The following is a 25,735-nucleotide window of genomic DNA, read 5'->3' as shown; positions in this document are numbered from 1 at the left end:
GCCGCGGTGGCTGAGCGGTCTAGGCGTCTGACTTTGTGTGCTGGCGATTAGGTCCCTGACTCTGAGGTTGTGGGTTCGAATACTGGATGGGATTCCAACCCAAAGACTACTGAGGGTGTGGAGTAATCCCAATAACGGATGTTACATTTTTGACCACCACTCTAAAATGGCCCAAATCAGAAACAGTGAAACATACAACACTTTGTTTGGTAATTAATCTGAGCGATTTTCCTAAATGGACTATCAGTTTCTGGAATACTTGACTGTAATGGCTCAATATTTAACTCTGATTCTGTACATAATTGTATATTCCACTTGTGGTACCAAACAAGTGGTGTTACGGACATGTGGCCTGTATTTCAAATCAGAAATGAGTGTGAGGACATACAACATTTTAGTTTACATGCATAATTAATCTGAGCAACGTTTATACTTGTAAATGGTTACTAGTCAGGTTTCTGTAATAAATATAATGGTGTATGGTGGCTCAATATTTAACTCATGATTTATCAGGTTTAAAAACTATGTGAAAGTGGTTGAATATTTAATGTTCGCTGAAAAGGAGAGACAATATTGTCGAATGTCAAATGGGATTAATGTTTTACATCCCCGGACTATTTTCAACAGCAGGCCAAGAATCAGCAGTTAAATCTTCTGGGTTTTGTGAGTGAATGAATGCATATTGCTTAACGTCAGTAATTTGGGAGCTAATAGCGGCGAGAAATGTCTTTTGTGTTAAAGTAATACTATATTAAACCCGGATTGCATGAAACAGCACTGTAGTCACGTCAAATGGTGGAAAATTTACTCCTAAAACCCAGCGACAGTGTCCAGGCAGAATTTCGAAGTACCAGTGTCTAGAGAAATGCTTACCAAATGTGTTCATCCAAAGCTTTTTAACTCAAGAGTTTAATAAAACCATTAAAGATTTAAAAGTGCGTCACGCTACTTTTGCTCAAAAGTTGATTGACCAGGGTAGTAACAATCACGTCAGAGGTTTTTTCACTGTTTTATGGTAGACACGTTATGGACATTTTGAAGCATCAATAACAAAAGTGATGTCTGATACAATTTCCCCAGTTTAACCTGTATGGTAATGTGTTTAGGGGAACTAGTGACTTCATGTTAGACTTTGCAGATATTTGTGACGGGTACGTTTTAGCGAACACTTGGTATCATGACCAGTAGTTAATTGTTGATAGAATTGCCGCATGTACTTGTATAAGGTAATAAAAAACACGTCATACATGGAATAGTTTAATAAAAATGTTCAAGAAGTGACATATGGATATATTTGTTTATCACCAGATTATTACTAGTGTATCTGTTTTACATTCCATACTATGCTATTTATAAGATGAAGAAAAATATTGGTTTCTGAGTGTTCAAGAAGAATAAAGTCTTCATTAAAATCTGTATTTCCTCAGATTTAAAACTACATCCATTCTTGTTGAAGTATCAATTGGATCTGATTACCGTAAACCGAGGGTAAATGAAGGGATAACGGATATGATCTTACTAATGTGTCTGGTTCAACAATATTCTGAGTCATCTAAACATCTATCATATATGTAGCCTATGAAACTTCTGCATAGAGACATATATAGTCGATAACACGAGGGTCGGCCCAAAAGTAGTCGGCCTCACCTTGAAAATTATACAAATGCAACTGTTTTTATGTTTTAATTTTCTACATGTTATGCGTCAATCTCAAGCAAATTGCTTTTGCCATGTTCCAGCATCACCATCACCATTTTTTCTGACTCTTTATCTTGCTTTTTCCTCTCCTCCCCAAAAAAAAAAAAGAAGAAGATAAAATGATAAATAAATAAAATTAAAAATAAATAAAAAAAAAATAATTAAATGAATAAAATAATAAACAAAAACATAAACAAATCTGCAATAAATGCATCACAAACTTCCTGAAACAACAGATGCAAGAAATATTGTGTGTGTTTGAGATAGGCAGTAGCCCTTTAGAATCAACCTTACTTATCTAAGTGCATAAAAATGGAATTTGAAACTACTTTCGCTTGGTCAAGTGAGTCCCATCATGACGTTTGCTGAAAGAGCGTATTGTAGAGACACTACCCAACCCCTTTCGAGGACGTAATCATAAGGACATTATTTATTCCAATATTTTTACTTATTCATACATGATGCCAAGGGTTCAAACTAAATACTGAATGGTCACACAAGTGTCAGCACTCAATATATTGTAAACAGTGCCTGCTTGAATATCTGGAAACAAAGTTTTTGGAAGATTAAAATGGGAGTGTCCTTAAAAAGTAGCCCCCAACTAAATATAAATCAGGCAATCCAAATCTTTGACTGTTGATCATGACGGGAAGTCATCCAATACTATGCTGAACATATTTTGTGATGACCACATAACCCACATCTGTGAAAGCTTGGAATGGCTTTGCTAATGATTCCGTCAAAATAAAGTTGGGAATCGAGAATATAGTTAGGCCGACTACCTATGGGACGCCCCTCGTATGTGGCGATTGTCGACTACATGTATCGTTAACGTTGGCTTATGTTCACGCCAGCGACGTGGTTGATCTAACTAACGGGTAATCAGTTCAGGTCATGTTTTATGTGTATGTCTTCACAGGAAAAACAACAACATAAGGAATAAAGGCGAGGAGGGAAAAGGGGTAGAATTAGTTTGAAGAAAGGCATTTTTGATAAATTTTAACTCCACTGTGTTAGACGTGATTCTTGGCCTGCTGTTGAAAATAGTCCGGGGATGTAAAACATTAATCCCATTTGACATTCGACAATATTGTCTCTCCTTTTCAGCAAACATTAAATATTCAACCACTTTCACATAGTTTTTAAACCTGATAAAAGATGTGTTATATCTATTCAGAGTAGTTTCTGCACAACAGCACCATTATATTTAGTACTGAATACCTGAACTGCCAACTAACGATGGTCTTAAGTATAAACGTTGTTCCTGGTTCTTGTATGTATGTAAATCCTATGTCTTATGCCGCTTCTTCCTGTCCTCACACATCATTGGAAGAGCTGAAAAGAGGGCCACATGTCCGTAACACCACTTGTACATTGGTACCACAATTCTGGAATATACTATTTATTATGTGTACAGAATCAGAGTTAAATATTGAGCCACCATACAGTCAAATATTCCAGAAACTAATAGTCCATTTACAAGGAAAATCGCTCAGATTAATTACCAAACAAAGTGTTGTATGTTTCACTGTTTCTGATTTGAAATACACAATGCCATTTTAGAGTGAGTGGTCAAATGTAACATATGTTATATTTGGGATTACTCTTTCTTAGTAAAGTACAGATTCTAGTACTTTTGGGTTAAGTCCCATCCGGGATTCGAACCCACAACCTCAGAGTCAGGGACCTAATCGTCAGCACACAAAGTCAGACGTCTAGACCTCTCAGCCACCGCGGCTTCCACAAAAATGGAAGTCGGATAACTGGTAGTCTAGACAGCGGACTCTGTGTACCTCTCTGATACGTGTTAATTGGCAGGGCTCCCACGGCTGACAAATTATCTTCTCCTGAAAACACGCCATCTTTACAGTCACATGCTTATGGCTTCAATTTTAATGAAAACTGTTTGTTTTGTGGAAAATTTGCAAACGTTATTAGAGGAAACGAGGACATGATGTGTATCCAGTTCGTACAACAGATTTTGAAAAATCAGTAGTTACTGTCTGTGTAAGAAGAAATGATGACTGGTCCAAACATGTTATGAACAGACTTGAGACTGTATTGGCAGACTTACCCGCAGCTGATGCTGTGTACCATCAAAAATGCAGTGTTAATTTTCGCACAAGAAGACAAATGCCAAATGAGATTGACACAGCATGCCATGGAAAATCAAAACCTGGCCGTCCAAAGAAAAAGAAAGGAACTGATTCAGGGAGCCCAAAAAGTTCTAAATGTGTTCTAATTTGATGATGACGACGTGGAATAGGTATCCATCTCGGATCTGGTAAAAAGGATGGTGACTCTATGTCGAGAAGACGCTTTTAGTCCAATTGACATGACAAGCAAGGTTCTATATCACTTTGGAGCAAATGTTACAGTCAAAAGCAGTGAACGGCAAAAGCAGAGTTCTCACTTTCACCAGATCAGTGGCAACCCTTCTCCAAGAGTTTTATGAAAGACCAAGAAAGAATCCAGAGCAAGAAAAACTGTCTATTGTTAGAATGGCAGCCAAACTCATCCAAGCGAAAATACGACCATTGCCTGTAGAAAAGAAACAATCCAATGCCAGTGGATATCTCATCAACACAGACAAATTTGGACTATCTACCAGCATCGCTGAAGTTATTTCTGAGTGAACTGTTCAATATCACAGATGCTGATAACAAAATTGCTGCAATAGGTCAAGCTATTGTGCAGGCAGCACGCCCACGCATCTTGATGGCGCCTCTTCAACTTGCCCTTGGTGTCCAGCTACACCATCATTTCGGGTCAAGGTTTTTTCTTGATATCCTCAACAACCTAGGCTTTTCCGCATCTTACTAAGAGGTTCAGAAATTTGAGCTTAACGCTGCAGCCATGCAAGAGAGTGCTGACAATGTTCCAAATGGCACATGTCTTCAGTTCGTAGCTGACAACGTTGACCACAACATTGGCACTATTGATGGCCATGGAACCTTTCATGGCATGGGGATCATATTCAGCAACTACGCCAGGGTACATCAGCAAGAGAACTGTTCTTAGGAAAAATTCCACAGGCATAGCTGACATTGCTAAAATCAATATTGTTGATTATGTAGGGGTTCCTGGTTCCTTGGTCTTTGACACTCTGCAGGAAATGGAAATCCAAGATAAAACCTGGAAAATGGACTTACTTTCAGCAGTTACTTGGCCTTTGAGATGTACAAGCCCAATTTGGTCGGCGTTTATGCACAACTCTATGAAAGGGTTCTATCCAGGAAAGTCGTCCATACATTTTTTGCCAGACATGGACCCATCCAATATGACTTGCATTAATTCAACTCTTCATTTCGTGTGTATGTAAGTTAAGTAATGATCAGTATTAGTATCCACAAATTCAACTAACAGTTCCAAAACAATTACAAGCATTAGGAAGCATCCTAATGAACAAAAACATCTATGATATAATTTCCATACTGCTTCACAGCCCGATTGGGAAGGAGATCTTGACGTGTTCAGTTGTATGAGTAGTGTATATGTTAAAGTTTCAATCACAATTTCTCATGACTTAGTGCTAGATACGAGGCAGTGATGTCTGTTACTCACCTCTCATTTGTTTGAAAACATACATTACATATTTTGAATGTATTGTAATCCCATAGATGTAGCACAGACAATATTTCTTTGTGACAAGCTATGTTTGCTGACTATGTGGAAAAGATCTGAAACAAAGTGAATGTTGCTTTGAGAAATTGTCCCAAAAAAGCGTTATTTTATGTTATTTTTCATCAAGGTTTACTAATTGTCAAACATCGATTGAACTTTTCCAATCTGCATTATGTGCAAACAAAACATCAAATGTCACCCTTGTCGTTGTGTTCCTAGGTTTGCGACGTGCAAATCGTTGTTTGACTGATATCTCGACCTTTCCCGAATTTTCCCGGCGTCCGATTTTTTGACATAAAGGACACCCCGATAGTGACAAAAATACATAAACAATTTCTGTTGCAATTAGTTTGGTGATAGGCCTTTTTTAACGTAGATTGACTAGCCTATGTATAGTAGGATGTTCAAATGTTTCAAACTTGCCCTGAGACTGCTGTGGATACATATCCATTGAGTAATGGTTTTCTGTTACTGTATAGATTTCCTATTGAATTTCAATAAGACTGAATTAAATTCTCAACTATTATATATCACACAGAATAAGTATTTACAGTTGTCCACGGAACACCAACGATTGTCTGAAGATTTTGGCAACATTCTGTCTCGGGATATCATTGGTAAAGATTTAGATTTACAACAGAATTACTAGCCCGCAGTCTTGACAACCAGTTGTCCGACTTTCATTTTTGTGGGAGTCGCTGTGGCTGAGCGCGTTAGGCAGCTGTTTTTGTGTGCTGGCGATTAGGTGCCTGGCTCTGAGGATTGGGTTCGAATCTCGGATGGACTCAACTCAAAAAAATGCTACGATTTGTACTTTTCTAAGAAAGTGTAATCCCAAATATAACATATGTAACAAAATTACTACATAACTGTGTTAGTTATTTCATTACTTAAACAAACATTAGCTTAACGCATAGCCCGGGTGTCTTATTGCAAGCGACGGGCAAGGTCGAGCCAACCGTCCCGAAACGAGTCCCGAAACTTGTCTTCAGTAACATGTGCTTGTCCGTTGATGCATCTTAGCGTATTGCTTTTGCTTAGATCGAAACTCAAGATGTCAATCACTGGATTGTCTGGTCTAGACTCAGTTATTTACAGACTGCTGTCATGCATAGAATATTGTTGCGGAGTTAAGCAATAAGAAATATAACCTATACTCGATGGTAGAATAGTGGATTCCAATCTGGTATTCAACCTGCTAATATTACTTGGTTTGTCAAACTCGGATGATGCATCATTTGAATTTAATTCCAAACTAGCGCCGATATTGAGAGAAGCTTTAGATCATTATATGTCAGCTTCTTCATGATGATAATTAGACCAAGGATGAGACCTCTGTTCTCTGCTTATACATTCTTCATGGCTAGGCTTAAAACTTAATATTCAGAATGCAAATAAAGTTCAGAACAGTTTTAATTTTCCCAAAGAAGCAAAACAAATAAAGAAATGGAACTGACGGGAGAGAGGCCAGATAAGAGATAAGGTGACAATATGACAAAATAGAAATATGACACTGTCAGAAAAGAGCTGTGAGAGGGTAAATATCGTGTCCCATTATAGTTGACTGTATATTAAAGTAGAGATTTTAGCAACTGAAGAATGTTCAGAGCTGTGAATTGCATGTTATGTAAAAGAAGTACAAAAACAATTTACCTCGCTTTCGCAATGCTATTAAATCATGTGACTATTCATAAAGTACAAATATGCCATATCATATCTTAGTATCACATAAACGTAAATGTTAATGAGACCCGTGAACATCTGGCTGAGAATTGAGCCGCACATGCTTGTCGTAAGAGGCGACTGTCGGGGTCGGGAGGTCGGGCTTGCCAATTTGGTTGACACATGACATCGTATCAAAACTGCGTAGATTAAAGCCCACGGGTACGCTTTTGATCACTGGATTGTCTTGTCCACACTCGATTAATTAAAGACCGCCGCGATATAGCTAAAATATTGCTTACGGCATTTAACAACAAACAAACATATTAATGACCTCTAGTAGACAGCCCCAAAATCAACAAAGCCATTTTGTTGTTGACAGGACGACCTTCGCATGTCAAAGATGTTGCACAATTTGAATCATGGCCTCGGGACGTACCTGGTACTTATGTTTGAACAACTCACAAATGAGAATTTCCCCGTAAACTCACTTCATCGTATTGCGATATAGAAGCGCAAAAGCTGCACAAGTAAATCCTCGTTATATTTGTGTTCAGACAGGCAGGATATAAACACCAAAGGCGGTTATACTTGATCTCTTGGTTTGGATTGGTCACGTGTGTACGTGTGTCAGTTCATGTAGCATTCAGATTTTTTCATATCAGGCATCTGATGTACTGTTGGAGATAATAGTGGCTAGTTCGCCACTGTTTACATTCAACGGGTTCCTACAGGTTTGTTTCGTCCAACCCAGGAGTCTGTATAGAACAGTATAGTCCCTCAGGGCCAGTTTCGCGAGAAGTTACATCAAGCGTGTGATGCGCCTTCGCTTCAGGTTTACTCGTTTTGCCTCTGGGTTTTGTCTTCTTAGGTTTATCATTTTTAGATGACCCTGTGCTGTTGTACACAGCTTGATCAGAAGTCTCCGGGTTACCTCTGTAAATAATAAAAATATCAATACATGTACATTAAACGACTCTCACGAACACAGGCATATTATGCCCCAGTAAGATGGGAGATGTTTCAGCCGTAAGTTTACTCAAAACCTCACTGTAGAAACTTGGTACTACCGAATTAAATATGTTGACTAATGATTCGTAGCCATGTTTGTCACAGAATTACAAATATCCTATCTAAACATATTGGGGGGTTAGTCATTGTATTGAACAGACATACACTGAAAAGATGTATGGAGCTAAAAGATGACCCCACGAAGTGACATCGTAATGATTTGCATCTTGTGTCTGATCATGATATCCAGTTAATCGCACCTGATGGATAACACTAACGTTTTATTGGAGGCATTTAAACAGAACACAGAACCTTCGTTTCCTCCTGCAGACAACAACTCCAACGACTATGCCTACAACTGCAACCACAGAGCACGCAGTAGCCGACACCAGCAGTACCAGGTTTCTTCCGACCAATAGGATACCTGAAGGAAGAAACGAAAGTTAAAATCCCATAACTTGGTATTTCATGTTTATTATGGCATCATATTCACATTACAATTCTTGGAGTCAGAATTTCCACAAAGTTCCTTACATGCATTATGACCAGTGCAAATACTTTCTGATGGAAGAATGGGGTCGTATTTTGACGAGCAGGAAAGTGAATATGAGTTTCACAGGAGCCACCTTGCCTGAGGTGGGATTATCAATGCCAATAACATAATGTGCCGCTAGGTATTAAAAACATGAGTGTATGAGTGGAGAGGTTATCTGGCTACAACACATTTTGATTCAAAGTTGTTGTTATGTACTTCAATCAGTACGTTGAAGTGATCGTACGCTTCCATCAACAAGAAAGCCAAAAACGCCTGTATAACATATGTAGATCACATCTAGAACAATAACAATCAAGCAATATAATTAAATAATTTAAGAAAAGGTGCCCACCTGGTTTAAACCTTTTCACCATTGACGTTACCTGCATATTGTAGCTTGTTAAAGGCACCTCAGGCTTAATTCCAACATGTCATTTTGTCATTCCCATGAAGTTTCCCTTCTCTTGATAACTTTGACTACATAAAGTCATTAATACCTTAGCACAATGCATTATGAAGGAAACACTTTTAAGTGTTGAAAATCGAGTGTTGAATATTATTTTGGATACGGGTGATACTTATGAACTTTTAATGAATGCAGACCTGAAAGTTGAGTTAAACTGAATTTGGTTCATCAGATTAAATTTGGTTCATCTGCCACATACTATCAACACAATAGGGGATATATATAACTATTGATATTTCATATCTTCAATGAGATAGATAATGTCAGATGACATAGATTTTGATAGATGATCGGCCTAAGTGCCCTTTGTACACCGCGTCATCTACAGTGAAATGTCAAACTTCTTAATAACCCGAGAATCACCGCCTTTCTCAAGCTTTGACGAGACATACTCCCAGTGAAACATCTAATTTCAACCTGGTTCATTCCGTTCCATTCTTCTTGCACGACATCGTCAGGTTCTTTGAGAGTTGTCGGCGGCTGCTAACGGTGATGGTTATCCCAGACATGGTCGTCTGGACTGAGTGAATCGAGAAAATCCGGGCTTGAATTGGTCTTCAGTAACCCATGTTTGTCGGATGAGGCGACTATCGGGATCGGGTGGTCCGGCTCACTGACTTGGTTGGCACAGGTCATCGAATCCCAGTTGCGTAGATCGATGCTCGTGATATGTTAATCACTGGACTTGATTATTTACAGACCACCGCCATATTGCTGGAGTATTGCTGAATGGGCGTTAAACAACAAACCAACTAACTTACCAACCACACCTACTGGTCTGAGTTCTGACCTTGGTAAGGTGGTTACGTTCTGTTGGAAGTACTAAGTAAAACCAAAAATAGTGTGTGCTCTTAAGTTGTTATCCTGAAACACAGAAGGCCATGTGCGACCTCCAGGAAGTTGTCACGGTAGTACTCCCGAGCGAATGGCATGTATTCTGCCAGTCACTGTAAACCCACCCCACACTATTACTGAGACAACCTCAAAACACTCTTTTCTACATTGCGACAAAGAAGTCCAAATTAAACCTTGGTCCAAAGTAAAACCTTGATTCATTCCTGTTTCTTCTCCTGGCCTCCTCTTCGTTTTATTTCTATCAAATCTTGCTGGAGGATAACAATCTGGAGCAATGCAACATGGTCCAAGAGGTCCATACTCTATGAGAGTTGGACAGAGACTGATGAATAATCTAGGTTCAACAGGTACCTCACCGCGTAACGTTCCAGCAGCATTGCTAACACATTCCGGACATTCGTGTTACATTCTATTCGAGCTGCATTCTGTTTGAATTCTTTAACATTCGATCCATAGTCAGGGGTCATTCAAAGAGGTTTCTGAATGCATTCTAAGCATTCGAGGTACTTTCCAACTGAAATTCGAGTGTTATACACGCAGCAATCGAGCCGGACTCGCACGGCAGTCGAAATGAATTCTAGGTATTCTGAGCGTATTCTAACGACATTCTAAATATTCCTGCTGTATTCCGAATCTTACCCTACTGGAATGTTCCCTACTTTTAAAATAGTGCATTGTAAGCATATTCTACTTCGATAATGATGCCTTGAACAATCGAAATGTGTGGATGGTCATTCTCAGTTTCACAAAATTTCAGCTATTTAAGCCTTGTTCACCTTGATTAAAAGCTGTTTACAACACACCTTGGAAGAAGGCTGCAGTGTTAGGGAGTGTACACGTTCTCTGAAAGGCTTAGGTTCGACTTGGCCGTCGTTTATTTGGGCTCAGTTAAAAGGGGACAAGGGCCCTGAACTAATGATGAACCAAAAGCGACCTCATTGCCAGGACCAAGCGAAACCTCTTTACTACATCTATTTAAGAATAATAATGACAGACATGATGTCGACAAGAACTGTAAAAAGCAAAAGCTCTGATTTACCGGAGACAGGAGAGTGTTTGCACGTCTCCACTCCATCTGAACAAACAGCATCGCCTCTCTGCTGAGCTCCATTATAGGCGACCACAGTTATGTAAAACTTTCCACAGGACGGTGCTGTCCATGTAGCTTCAGTAGTGCGTGTTGACTCCATCTGTCATGAGAAGATATACACCATAGTAATGCTCTTATGTACACTTAGAGTGGAAAAGCAAACCTGTGTATAAGCAAAAAGTTTTCTGCAATTATTTATGCTATTAAAACGGTTGTCATTGTCATAATCAAACAACTGATCTTCAGCAGCCAGTACTCATACTCGCGGACTTGCCTGATCGAACACGACAGTAATGGACCCTGGCAGCTGACGTATGAAAATAAAATAAATGCTATAATGACAATGAATTTTATGTTTAACGTTACTAACACGATTGTTTACAATCAAACAATGAAGGACTAACGGCTTTGGGTTTGTTTAGGTCAAACAAGTGTCCCTGTAAACATCTGGGACCGAAAGTGTACTGATACAAGTTGACTGCACTCTCTCTGTCAAAGAATCCTTCCCAGTGGGCGTGGAGCTGTAGACTGTCCTGGTAGTCCACTTCTGGTTGTCCAGACTGACCATCGTGGACAACGCCTGCATGATGGGGGCTAGCATCCATTTGGAACTAAAGAGTAAATGTTCAGTTTGATCAGCCTATCATTTCAATAGCACGTTATCTCTACAGAACACGAAATAGGTTCTTAGAGAACTTTAGAGCATGATCAAAAGGTCAAATTACATCAATTTCAAATTTAAAAAAACGAAGGAAGCCAGTCTGAAATACACAAATAACGTCCCACTGCCATACTACAGACAAACTGTATCAATTTATATTTGCATCAGTTATTATGCAATTATATACTTTAGTGAAATGTTTCAAACCTAATGCCACTGTCCAAGTCAGCTTACTTAACTACTTAATATTAATACATCCTTCAGTTTGCGTTATCTTTGTGAATGTACGAAGGTCGATAAAAAAGTATGTAGCTAACTATATTCTCGATGTCCAATGTTTGAAAAGCTTCCATTTTATTTTGAAGGAATCGTTAGCAAAACCATATCCAAAATTTCACATGTGTTGGTAATATGGTTAACCAGATATTGATAATCACAACACATTGGGGTATAATATTTCTAACAAAATTGCAGAAAATGATAAACGATTTGTTCTTTGGTACCTCTTGGATAAGGGTATGCCTTGATGCATTAGTTTATTGTAGATTTTGCGGGTTTTTTTATGGTACCAAGAGAAAAGGTCAAACAAAATGGGGATCCTGAGACCGGAACACAGCAAAACCAAATTGCTTGAATTTTACAGATAATATGTAGGGAAATCAAACATAAAAATAACTGCATTTGTATCGTTTTCTTGGTGATTCTACATACTTTTTGATCGCCCCTCGTACCTCAATGCAGTCCATGTAATTTCTATTTTCCCCTTCAAATCACGAGTCCGTTCTTCTTTTGGGTAAGTTAGGCAATACAGTAAGGGTGCAGTTAATAATCATCAGTTTAACATTGTCACGTGGGGGATGTTATATGCAAGCAATTCCATGAAAGGTGAGTTCATTTAAGAATTTAGTCATTTATACCTTTACTTCCTGTTCAGTTTGGAGTTTAGCATGATTTGTAGCTGTGACCTGAAACCAGTAAGCCTTTCCTTCAGCCAACTTGACGTCCCTTATGTCTGCTAGCGCTGGTTTCACTTGGTAGTTGGAATGATAACATGTGCCAGCTGGAGTACAATAACAGTTACCATCCCTTGCATCATGCCTGGTCTTGCAGTCATCCAGAGTCTGGAATTATTCATCAAATACAATATGATACAATGTTATTATAGTAATTACATGCTATTTAGGTTCAGTTGGCCAAAATAAGAACGATAACAGTACTAATATTAATATGCAGGGTAAATCTGATTGTACAATAAACGTCTGGACACGAACTAAAAACAGTGACATACACGTTGGCCTTGAATAGAGATGTCATGGAAAGTTAATACTATGTCCTCATCGTGCCGTTTTTCGACGATTCTCCATTCCAACGTTTCCAATCCACTGTGTTCATCGTACACACCAAACTCCATTCTAAAATTAGATACAGATATGTTTGATAAAGTTGTACGAAGGAACGCTCATAACTAGAAATTTATTTCACCTCATCTGATATATTTCACGTTAAACAGTATCAAAACCTTCAGCATAAACTAATGTGTCATATCTTGTTGCAACTTCTGAAGAAGAAGATACGAAATAAGGAAATGACAAAACTACAATATACATTCTCACATTACATCCTGAAGTTCCTCCACCCAATATATACTGATGTTCAGACTGCCGTTTCTGGTGAGCCAAAGGTTCTTCATGATTGGAGGTGATGTGTCAATGTGGACTGTCACGTGTTCTTCAAGGAATTCTCGTCTAATGTCATATGCTCGTACCCAGAAGCGTACAGTGTCCCCGTCCACTAGTGAGGGTGTTATGGTCTGTGACTGATTCAGACCTTGACTGGTGAACAAGTTATCAGCTGGTGGACTGGTGATGGACGACCCTCCTTGGTGGTCGAGTTTGTAAGATGTTCGGAAACGTGTGATTCCTAGAAACAATCCCACATCACAATATCTTATATGGTAGTTACTAAGTATCAAATGTTATGAAGTGAAATGCTGCACTTATTTACGTCTATGCCACAGCATGATCCTCTTTACCATTAGAACATATCAGCTGACATGTCCTGAATTCTTGTACGACACATACCTTGAACATTTCTGACTTCACCTATACCTCTGCTTCCCTCGTTATCATCATAGTCCGAACTGATGTTGCCATGAGAAGCCACGCCCAGGAGCCACTTGTTGTTGTCATGGACTGTGTTGATGTATCTGTTGGTCCAGTCTACTGTCACTGCAGATGAGGTCGTTCGCCACGCTGCTGCTGACGCTGTTGCTGACGCTGCTGTCATCACACGTAGATTTTTATTGGCCTGAGCTGTTACAGTTGAAGTACCATCATACACCATGATTCGTCGAGCACTTCTGTAATTACCAGCCTTGTCATAGGCAGATAATACTACAGAATACACCCCTGATTTGAAGATTCGGAAGTCGTCGCTGGTCTGAAATATTACGTCATACAAACGAAAACGCTCACACAATACTTCTACGACCAAGATTCTGTTCTGATAATTAGAATCAATCAATTTTACATCAACTATACTACAGTATACTTTGGGACTGGAACCAACGGTCATCATCACACAAATAGGTCACACTATGCCTAAGTCAGTGATGTAAAGTGTCCTTATATAGAATGAACATTTGTAAGAAATTACGAGATTAGTTACTTATGATACGCTACTACACTCAACATTAAGGAGACTTTCAGAATTCTTTCATCTCATTTAAAATAACCAATATGACTGGTAGGATAACATTGATTCACCTTGGAGCTTGTAAACGACTTCTTGTCTATCCGACGTTTATTTCTTAGTACATCCCCAGCAGCGTGAAGTTCATACATTTCCCTCACAAAATGGTCGACACCTGCATCATCATCTGACCAGCCACTCCAGCGGAGGTTCACTGTGGACTGCAAGAATGATGGTGTGTACTTTTACAGATGTATCGTACGGTTTAAGAGAGTGTATGTGTTGGCATTAAAAGTAACATTGTCAGATACTTACTGCTGTGATAGCATTTGGAGCTGTCAACATGCTGCCAACACAGGTAGAACTACCCGTACAGTGATAGGGAGGCACCAGGTCAATGGTCATAGTAAAGGTACGGGTCTGTGATGCACCACTGTAGTAGAAGGTCGCAAGGTTCTTTGTCTCTTTGTTGCGGACTTTAACATATCCACCGTTGGTCGCCTTGTAGGAAACCACAATACTGTGAAGGAACAATATTTAAACGATGCAAATTTAAGTATGCTGCCTCGTGATATATTTGAAGCGTTCACTATGATCTCAACTACCAAACCGTTCCATGTCTGTGTAATTTCGATTGATTTAAACATATTCTTCACCCCTCATCAATCACCCTTAACATTTTACAAAGCCCAGTACAACCAAAATATGCTTCTCTCCGCTATTTTCTGGTTTATAATTAGTTCTCTACTCACACATCTTTATGTTGGAAGGGTAGAGGAAGTAAAGATGTCCTTGATATGTTTCCTTCACAGGTGTACAGGTCTGTCTCCGGGCTGCTTCGACTGGCTCCTCCACAGAAGGTTATCATGGTTGAAACAACACACCATCCTGTATGAAAAAGGATACAATAAGTCAACGAGTGAGTGTAAATGCATTATTATGCTAACTAAAACTACTATGTAATGTGTATGTGAAGGATATTCTGAGATGTATGTGATGACGTACGTCTCTCCAGTTTGAATGATGCAGAGCCGCCGACAATTCCAATACGGAAGTCTTCAATGAATGCATGCCTTGATGGAGGTACCATATTGTATTTTGCCGTAAACTTGTAGTACATTCTGGATGGAGACGTGACGTTTGACCAGGTGGTGGACTGAAATTGGCCACTGTTGATGATGGAAGGTTCCATGGCTGTGTCCCCATTGCTGGTGGTCAAGCGAAAGAGTGTGGAGTTTATTGTGGGTTCCGTTGTTACTGGAAAGTAAAAGATACTATAGGGCACAGACTCCAAATGTTCTTTATAATGGCATGAAAAGGCGGATATCGCAATGTTGAACTCGTACAATTTGTCATGACATACAAAACGGTCCTACGCAATGCGAGCACATCTATTCATGCTTCCGTCAGGATAAGACTTACTTGTCTGGCAGTGTTGTCCAGTAAAGCCACTTGAGCAGGAACAGTTACCGGCATACTCTCCTTGCAGGTTCCTGGATAACATCTGGTGCTGTCACTTCGCCAGGAACAGGTATCTGAATATGGAACAATTTCACTAACTGCCTTTTTTAAAACAAAAATATCGTAAAGCTATAAGGAAACTATCAGAACCATTACTATATAACAAACACAATTCAATGGGACAAGTAACAAGTAAAACAGAGATGGTGGAAGGTTGATGTATACCTCAAGTTATCAAGCAATGAAACCATCGTCTGGCCAGGATAGGATCCAACTAAATGCTGCACTCATATTCATACCATTTGGTATTAAATATACTCCACTTTGTGAGTGAAGATGCCATCTGGCTACAACACGTTTTGACTCAAAGTTGCAGTTATGTACTTCAATCAGGATATTAAAGTGATTGTAAAATCTTTAATAAAGACACTTCCAAACAATCAAAATGAAAACTTTCATTTCATCAAAGCCGTCTGAGCACTTGTGTGTAAAATATGTAAATAACTTTTAGAAAGCTGATTGTTTTATCAACGATCGACTAATATAATGAATAATATTGATAAGATTTGATTCTGGTTTAAGCAATTTCACCAGTGATGTTATATGTAAATTGTAGATTTTAAAACCCAAACACGAAATATCTTATTCATATCTACACAGGTTTTGAATGTGCATCTTTCTAAATATGTCCCTTGGTCTTCTATTGAAATGTTTTATTATAGCATTTGACACATTTTCTCTGGGCTACCCAACCAACACTAGGTCCTATTGTACATCACGTAATTTACAATGAAACCTTCAAGTCATTAATATCGCCTAAATGGGACAAGGGGCCTGACCTCATGATAAACCGAACCAGCATGGCTGCCAATATCAAAGGTACCCCCTTGCTTCTCTTATTTAAAATTAGTTATAGTATACATAATGGCGACAAAAACTGTAAAATCAGATCTGGGGATTTACTGAAGACAGGGGAGGGCTTGCACGTCTCCACTCCATCTGAACAAACGGCATCGCTTCTCTGTTGAGCTCCATTATAGGCGACCACAGTTATGTAAAACTTTCCACAAGACGGTGCTGTCCATGTGGCTTCCGTAGTGCGTGTTGATTCCATCTGCCATCAGAAGAGTAACTCCATAGTAAATACACCTTTATGTACCCTCATAGTGGATATACAAAAGCAAACCTGTGTTTTAGCATGACACGTCATACCAAAGGACATATACTAAGCAGCAAAAGAAACGTCAGTTTGGAATTTTCCTTCGCAGAAACGGATAACTGTAAACTCATATAATGTTTTGATTGTATATTTTTGACATCTCCAACTTTACCTGAGCAAAGACATTCCTTCCCAATCTCTGAATTCAACCCCGGAAATGGTCTCAAAAACGCAACCTGATCATGGAGATGGTATGGTGTTCTCCATGTTTTTCATGCAACTCATGCTGCACGTGTTGTTCACAAGGACCAGCGCTATACAATGCACTCCCAAACCTGGTTGAAACATTCTAATTACAACGTCAGCAGGATGCTGTGAATCAAGACAGCTCAGAGGAACCAGGCGCTAGGAAGACTTGAAGCTGGCCACACTGCACAAGCCGTTGCCAATCACTTCCAGGTGAACGTTCGGACCATCTACAGGCTGCAGCAACGTTTCCGGGCCACCAACAGCACAAATGATCGCCCCCGTACTGGCAGACCAAGGGTGACCACAAGACGACAAGACCGCCATGTTGTGCGACAGCATATACAAAATCCCTTCTTGCAGGCATCCGAAACTACATAAAAGACAGTGGTAACCCACGGAAGAACAATCAGTACTGATACATTAAGTCGACGTCTTAACAGCGGAAACCTCCATTGCCATAGACCTTACCGTAGACCTATCCTCAACCCTCGTCATCGGCGTGAACATCTTCAGATTGCCCTACAACAGCAAAACTGGCGATACAGGCAATGGAGAACTGTTCTGTTCACAGATGAGAGTCGGTACTGCGTATCAACTGCAGATGGCAGAACAAGAATATGGCGACGACGTGGCCAGCCTTACTCAGACCAATTTGTTGAGGAATGAGACTCATGGGGAGGTGCAAGCATTATGGCATGGGGTGGAGTAGGCCTGAACCAGGGAGTCTGTCCTGTGGTGCTCCAGAACCTTGGTCCAGGGAGAGGAGGCGGCATCACAGCGGTGTGCTACATCGACCAGGATCTCAGACCCCACGTCATGCCACATTTTGCACATCACCGGAACAACATTTTCCAGCCTGATAACGCCTGGGCACTTACTGTCAGAGCTACACGGGACTTCCTACAGCAGAACGGTGTCAACATTATGCAGTCGCCAGCCCTTAGTCCTGATTTAAACCCAATCGAACATCTTTGGGATGAAATTCAGAGCAGACTGAATAATGTCATACCAAGGCTGAACACAGCTGATTTATTCGCCAGGCTTTTCTCAGAGTGTGGTTCCAGGTGCCAATGGATTTCATCAATCGATTGGTGCACTCCATGCATAGGCGCTGTGCTGCAGTTATTGGCGACCGTGGTGGTCACACTAGATACTGAAATCAAGAGTCTGAATGGACTGCAAACGTTCACGTAATGTTTTGAAATTGTGCTGAGTTATTCATCGATGTGTCAAGATACTGTACACAAACATTTTTGATCTGCTTATTATGTCAATTTCTGTAATGGTTTGATTACAGTGCGTATCTAATTTTGAATTCGTACTGACCTTTATTTTGCTGCTGAGTATATATTCTGAGGGACGAAATCTTCTCACATTTTCCAGAAAGTTTTTGTATGTCTAAGTTACAAATCATTAAGGTTGTCGGAATCAAGCAATTAGTCTTCAGCAGCTAATGCTTGTCTGATCAGGTGGTCAGTCTCTTGATCGATGAGAATATGACAGCACTATTCGCCATAGACGCTCACAAATGACATGTGAAAACAAAACTTAAATGCTGTCATGACAATAAATTTGTTTTTCCGAAACTGCTAAGAAGTATGTCTATGTTAACGTTTTTAACAGAGCTGCACTGTTTACAATCGAACAATAAAAGACTAACGTTTTGAGTTTTGTTGAGGTCAAACACGTGTCCCTGTAAACATCTTGGTCCGAAAGTGTACTGGTAAAAGACAATTGCACTCTCTCTGTCAAAGAATCCTTCCCAGTGGGCGTGGAGCTGTAGATTGTCCTGGTAGTCCACTTCCGGTTGTCCAGGCTGACCATCGTGGACAACGCCTGGATGAAGGGATTAGCATCCATTTGGATCTAAACAGTGAATGTTCAGTTTCACCAGTCTATCATTTCCATTTAAGGATATGTTTACAGAGCCCAGAATGCGTTCTTAGAGATCTTTAGAGCATGGTCAACGGGCAAATCACATTAATTTCAAATTCCACAAAGAAATATACCAAGTGTTTGACTAATTGTATCAATTAAGCTTGCATCAGTTATTATGCAATCATATGATTTACACAGAAAAGGCAATCGAGAGTAACATGTTTCAACTTAATGTGACCGTTCAAGTGAGGTTAATTTATTACCTAATAATTAATTTTGGTTTATCTTTGTGAATGTGCCATAATGTAGTCCACGTATGTCATTTCTCTTTCTCTCTCAAAATCATGGGCAATACTCCAGTAAGGGTGTCAGTTAATAATCGTCAGTTTAACATTATCACATGGGGTATGTCATATGCAAGCAATTCCATGAGAGGTGAGTTCATTTAAGAATTTAATCATTTATACCTTTACTTCCTGTTCAGTTTGGAGTTTAGCATAATTTGTAGCTGTGACTTGAAACCAGTAAGCCTTTCCTTCAGACAGCTTGACGTCCCTTATGTCTGCCAGGGCTGGTTTCACTTGGTAGTTGGAATGATAACATGTGCCAGCTGGAGTACAATAACAGTTACCATCCCTTGCATCATGCATGGTCTTGCAGTCATCCAGAGTCTGGAATTATTCATGAAATTCTACAGCATGAAACGATGTTATTATAGTAATTACTTCCTATTTAGGTTCAGTTGTTCAAAATAAGAAGGATAAGAGTACTAATATTAATATGCAGGGTAAATTCTTTTCGTTACTGATATTACTATTAACTTCTGGACACGAGCTAAAAACAGTGACATACACGTTGGCTTTGAATCGAGATGTCATGGATAGCTAACACTGTGTCCTTGTCTTCCTCTTTTTCTACTATTCTCCATTCCATCTCTTCCACTCCACTGTGTTCATCGTACACATCAAACTCCACTCTAAAATCAGATACAGATATTATTGATAAAGTGGAATGATCATGAACATGAATTTATTGCACCTCATTGTATTTCTGACAAGTTTCACTTTGCACAATGTCAAAAGCTTCAGCATAAACTCGTGTGTCTTATCTTGCTGCAACTTTTAAAGAGGAAGATGAAAACCGAATTGTGAAATGGCTAAAATACTATATACATTCTCACATTACGTCATGAAGTTCCTCTACAAGACGTGTACTGATGTTGAGACAGCTGCTTCTAGAGAGCCACAGGTTCTCTATGACTGGAGGTGATGTGTCGATGTGAACTGTTGCATTCTCTTCTTTCATTTCCAACACGATGTCGTAAGCTCGTATCCAGAAGCGCACAGTGTCCCCGTCCACTAGTGAGGGTGTTATGGTCTGTGACTGATTCAGACCTTGACTGGTGAACAGGTTATCAGCTGGTGGACTGGTGATGGACGACCCTCCTTGGTGGTCGACTTTGTAAGATGTTCGGAAACGTGTGATTCCTAGAAACAATCCCACATCACAATATCTTATATGGTACTTATTAAGTATCACATTTTAATGAAGTGAAATGCTGCACTTATTTACGTCTATGCCACAGCAGAATCTCTTTTACATCAGAACGTATCAGCTGACATGTATTGTTTTCTTGTATGCCACATACCTTGAACATTTCTGACTTCACCTATACCTCTGCTTCCCTCGTTATCATCATAGTCCGAACTGATGTTGCCATGAGAAGCCACGCCCAGGAGCCACTTGTTGTTGTGGTGGACTGTGTTGATGTATCTGTTGGTCCAGTCTACTGTCACTGCAGATGAGGTCGTTTGCCACGCTGATGCTGACGCTGCTGTACTCACACGTAGTTTTTTATTAGCCTGAGCTGTTACAGTTGAAGTACCATCATACACCATGATTCGTCGAGCACTTCTGTAATTACCAGCCTTGTCGTAGGCAGATAATACTACAGAATACACCCCTGATTTGAAGACTCTGAACTTGTCGCTGGTCTGAAATAAGATGTCAGAGAGAAAAAAACTGAAACATACTCTCAAACAATACTTCGGCGTCCCAAATTAATTAAGGTGTTCTGTTCTGACAAGGATCAATCATACTGCGGTATACTTTGGGGTCAGAAGTCAATGGTGTGAAATGTTCTTATTTAAATTACACGACGCATGATATGTTACTATACTCCACATCAAGTTTCCTTTTTCTATTCTTTCATCCCATTTAGAATAACGAATATGACAAGTAAGAAAGGACTTATTCACCTTGTAGCTTGCTAAAAGCTTCCTGGCTATCCGACGTTTATCTCTGAGTACATCCCCAACAGCGTGAAGTTCATACACTTCCCTCACAAAGTGGTCGATACCTGCATCAGTATCTGACCAGCCACTCCAACGGAGGTTCAATGTGGACTGCAACAATGATGGATTGTACTTTTACAGATGCACTGTACGGTTTAAAGAAGTAATAAACTTTGTTTTTTTCTGTACTCTTTTAACCATTCCATATGAAAGATTTGTGGTTAGTCTTATGCGGAACACCCCAATCATTCTTACAAAACTTGTGGTTAATTAATACGGTGCGATTAAAAGTTGCAAAGAATCGCCTGCTTCATTCGCGCCCGCCAACGAAACCTCAGACAGGTTACGTAATTCTGTTGCCAGAGCACTCCAGTGACGTCATGTGAGGAAGGCTTTTTAGTTAATTGTATATAAAGTGTGTAGCAAGCTCGTCATTTTGACGATTTCTCGGCATCAACGAAGACATGCCTAATCGTTGCGTTGTCGTCAATTGCTCCTAGGGGTCGGGCAATCGTGTCATCATGCATAGATTTCCACAGGACCCGCAGTTCGTGCTAAATGGGTTATGTTTGTGAGTGCGAAGCGAGCGTTGTGGAAGCTTGGAACGATATCTTATTTGTGTTCAGATTGCTTCACGGAAGTTAAAGAATCAAAACTACTTACTAGTTGTAGTAAAATATGTATATGATTGATGACCAAAACGATTTTCCATGCCACAACTTGTAACATAACGATTTCTTCCTCGGAAGCGAGGTTGTTGTCGAAGTGACAATAATATTGTAAGTAGTATTATATTGACATCCACCTCGCTTCCACGAGAGAAATTGTTATGTTATAAGCTATGTCATGCAAAATCCTATTGGCCATCAATCAAATACATATTTTACTACCAGTAAAAAGTAGCTTCGATTTTGAAACTCGGTGAAAACAAACCTGAATAGCATGTATCCTCAGACTGGCGGATGTTCGCCAATTAATTGAAGTCACGGTTAAAGTCTGTTAGAATTAATGAAATTATGGTTTGTTTTCATCGAGTTAGAAAATCAAAACTACTTTCTCCTCGTAGTTAAATGTGTATTTGAATCATGACCAAAAGGATTGGCATAACACAACTTGTAACATAACGATTTCTTCCACGGAAGCGAGGTGGGTGTCGAAGTGACAATTCTGCGCGATAAATTTCTTGCTACATTCATATGCTTAACGTCCACTCAACAGTATGTAGATACTAGTCAATGTACGTCTTTATATTTGGTCTTATAATACTAATTAGTTTATTATCATACTTGTATGCATTTTGAAACGTAATAAAAAGCAGCAGGCGATCTGCTGATACATATAGTGAATTTATAACAGGACTGTAATATCTAGACATTTTATAGTTAGCCAAAGTGAATCATAATACGCACACACGCCCTAGTGTATGTTGTCTGTCTCATTACACTTCACCGCAAAAACAATGATTCTGTTCAATGCTACGACTAATGAATTAAAAACAAAATGCAAATATTCAAATTAAAACAGATTAAAGGTATAGGAACAATCTCAGGCTAGTACCTTGTTCGAGGAATGTATCCATCAATATCCACAAAAACGAGTGATATGCCATTCATCTGCAGCTGTTCCAAGTGATGTGTCTTTTAACAGTTTAATATACGAAAAAGTGATATATCGTTTCAGGTATTTCACATTGGTGTATAGTCTCATTGGTCACCCAAGATAGCTCACCTGGCAACTAAAACAAGCAATTTAGTTAGCCAATAATGAGCAATCTGATATTAACAAGATGATTAAGCTAAATTATGAAAGTAAGCTATATGAAATTGAAGAGATTATTAAACGATGGATGAAGAGAACTATAACCCCTCTAGGTAAAATTGCTATTATCAAGTCACTGCTCATTTCCAAATTAAATTTCCTTTTCCTTACTCTGCCCAATCCACCTAGTGTTTTCTTTAAAAAGTTAAATAGTATGTTATTTAGTTTTCTCTGGGATAACAAACCTGACAAAATTAAACGAACAGTAGTTTGTAGACCAATTGCTGACGGTGGGCTTGGCATGATCGACATATATGCCTATGTCGATGCCCTGAAAGTAACATGGATTAGAAAACTACAACAACAAAACTATGATAGAAAGTGGAAACACCTACTGATAGAAACACTTCCACAATATTTAAACCTTACACTGTTTGGTAGCGACTTTCCACACAAGCTTTCAAAATCTATACAGAATATTTTCTGGAAAGATACTCTGAATGCGTTTGCCAATTATAGCTATAAAAATAAACCAAATACCTATGAAGATTTTCTTAGGGAACCCCTTTTGTATAACAGAAACATAATTATAGATGGCAAATCTTTCTACAGAAAAGCATTTCAAGAACATGACATTATTAATATTCATTGTCTACTGAATGATGGAGGTAACTTTATGACGCTTGTACAGTTTTGTCATAAATTCTACAATATAAATTTTACTGAATTTCATGGAATTCTAAAAGCAGTTAATAAGTACCTCAAAGCTACAGGGATTAAAAAAACCCTCAAATGTGATGTTAGATAACCTTATAAACATTAATATGAATAATCTTTTTTCGTGTAAAAAAGGATCAAAGAGCTATTATTTTAAAATCACTGAAGGTGAAGAAAAATTGAAGATCAACGAAAAATGGGAAGATGAAACCTTGATTAATATTAATTGGAGCCATATCTTTATAAAACCCTTTAAGACAAGTCCCGATCCCAAATTAAGATGGATGCAATATAGGTTGCTTCATAGAATATTTCCAGTAAATACATACTTGATTAAAATGAATATTGTTGATAATAATCTGTGCACATTCTGTGGGAGTGGGCCTGAAACTATACTTCACCTATTCTGGAACTGTAGAATAAGTAAACATTTTTGGCAAATGCTTTCTCAGTGGATTGAACAAAACTGCTCGCACACAGGTATTATTAATTTCCAAGTTGATCTGATCCTTTTTGGTTGTTCATCCACTTTTCAAACTGATGATATTTTTCATCTCATTTTGCTACTTGCCAAGTATCATATATATAGATGCAAGCTGCAAAAGAAATCACCAACCCTATCCCATTTTAAGAAAGAATTAAGATACTATTATTTGATAGAAAAAGATAGACATTGTAAAAAAGCTATGCTTAATGACTTTGAAAGGAAATGGGCCATTTACGAAACTTAATTAATGAAGAAATATCTATTCAATAATTGGGTATGTATGTTGTGGTGTGAATGTGTGAATGAATGAAGTATTATTATTAAGCTAGGCAATCTTTTATTTAGTTATTCATTACATATGTGTTTCTTTTTGGTTTTTTTCTACCTTTATTTATTTACTTATTTATTTATTTTTTTTATTTTATTTTTATTTATTTTTCATACCTATTCATTAAAATAAATAAATATATATATAAAAATATATATATATATATATATACGCACAAAATGTCCAAAGTAGTACTGGTGTTCAGTCATAAATATTGCATAGATAAATAAAAACAGAATGCCCTTTTCTCCAACATGTTTCGTTCTTTACTCTTCAGGGAGATTGTAGCGGTTACAGTATGACGTCATTACATATATATTGTGACGTCATAATAGGGACAACATTCTAGAGCGACAAGGTCACAGCTTGCAATGGTTTAACATTGGTTTGTACTTGTCTATGAAGTAGTGTTCTTTTAAAATTCGTTTTACTTTGTCCGAATTTTGAACTTGATAAAAAGGAAATATTGTAAATTTAACATCGTTTCCTTTCGCACAGACATCTAGATGTTCACTCAGTGGGATACATCGGGTTTCAGGACACTTTATTTGTTGTTTGTGGACACGAACCCGGGCTCTTAAATTTTCTGATTGACCAATATACTGTTCATTACAGCCTGTGCATGTTATGACATATATTATGTTTTTCGAGTGTGAAAATGGGGAGGAATCCCTAGTTAGAAATAAAAGTTTTTGGGGCGCCAAAAAGGGACAAAACAAACATTTGGATAATTTTGTGGATCAAATAAACAATTATCCAACAGAGAGATTCTTTAAACTCTTTGGCCAATGATCCGAACATCATAATAAAAGAAGCTGACAAAGGCGGAGCAGCAGTGATAATGGATTCAACGAACTACAAACACATGGCAATGGACTTACTCCTGGACAAAGGTACTTATGCCCCGTGCAGTGAAAAGAGTCAGACAGTGTACTTCGGAAATTAAAGAACCTAACCAGTCAGTACTCAGAAGAGCTGACATCAAAGGAATTAAATTATATTACACATTTTGACTGCAAATCGAGGCAATTTCTATGGCTTACCCCAAAATTCATAAAAGTAAGGAGAACATAAGACAATGTAAAATCCTAAAAGCAGCTATGTTGAGATG

General features: G+C 38.7%; 1 protein-coding gene and 1 long non-coding RNA gene across 2 annotated transcripts in view; both read right to left on the bottom strand.

Moving 5' to 3' along the window:
* Positions 1-6,717: 6,717 nt before the first annotated feature.
* LOC124288740 overlaps positions 6,718-25,735 on the bottom strand; it is a 75,856-nt gene continuing 56,838 nt past the window's right edge. Inside the window, exons 30-39 of the mRNA XM_046725269.1 lie at positions 21,299-21,445; positions 20,689-21,034; positions 20,287-20,527; positions 13,216-13,251; positions 12,891-13,014; positions 12,520-12,723; positions 11,346-11,552; positions 10,891-11,041; positions 8,308-8,419; positions 6,718-7,920 (exon numbers count right to left, since the gene is read on the bottom strand). Of these exons, the coding sequence (XP_046581225.1) occupies positions 7,713-7,920; positions 8,308-8,419; positions 10,891-11,041; positions 11,346-11,552; positions 12,520-12,723; positions 12,891-13,014; positions 13,216-13,251; positions 20,287-20,527; positions 20,689-21,034; positions 21,299-21,445 (1,776 nt within the window). The 3' untranslated portion in view covers positions 6,718-7,712. The remainder of the gene's footprint in view (positions 7,921-8,307; positions 8,420-10,890; positions 11,042-11,345; positions 11,553-12,519; positions 12,724-12,890; positions 13,015-13,215; positions 13,252-20,286; positions 20,528-20,688; positions 21,035-21,298; positions 21,446-25,735) is intronic.
* Positions 15,772-19,003, bottom strand: LOC124288765. The gene is made up of 3 exons (XR_006901511.1): positions 18,823-19,003; positions 16,718-16,868; positions 15,772-15,828 (listed from the first exon to the last, which is right to left on the bottom strand). It is a non-coding gene; the product is annotated as an uncharacterized LOC124288765 (long non-coding RNA).

This window comes from Haliotis rubra, unplaced genomic scaffold (assembly GCF_003918875.1).
Source record: "Haliotis rubra isolate DU_JTF1 unplaced genomic scaffold, ASM391887v1 Scf423, whole genome shotgun sequence".
Classification (NCBI taxonomy): domain Eukaryota; kingdom Metazoa; phylum Mollusca; class Gastropoda; order Lepetellida; family Haliotidae; genus Haliotis; species Haliotis rubra.
The sequence above is the reverse complement of the archived record's forward strand: the minus strand, read 5'-3'. Positions and strand labels throughout refer to the sequence as shown.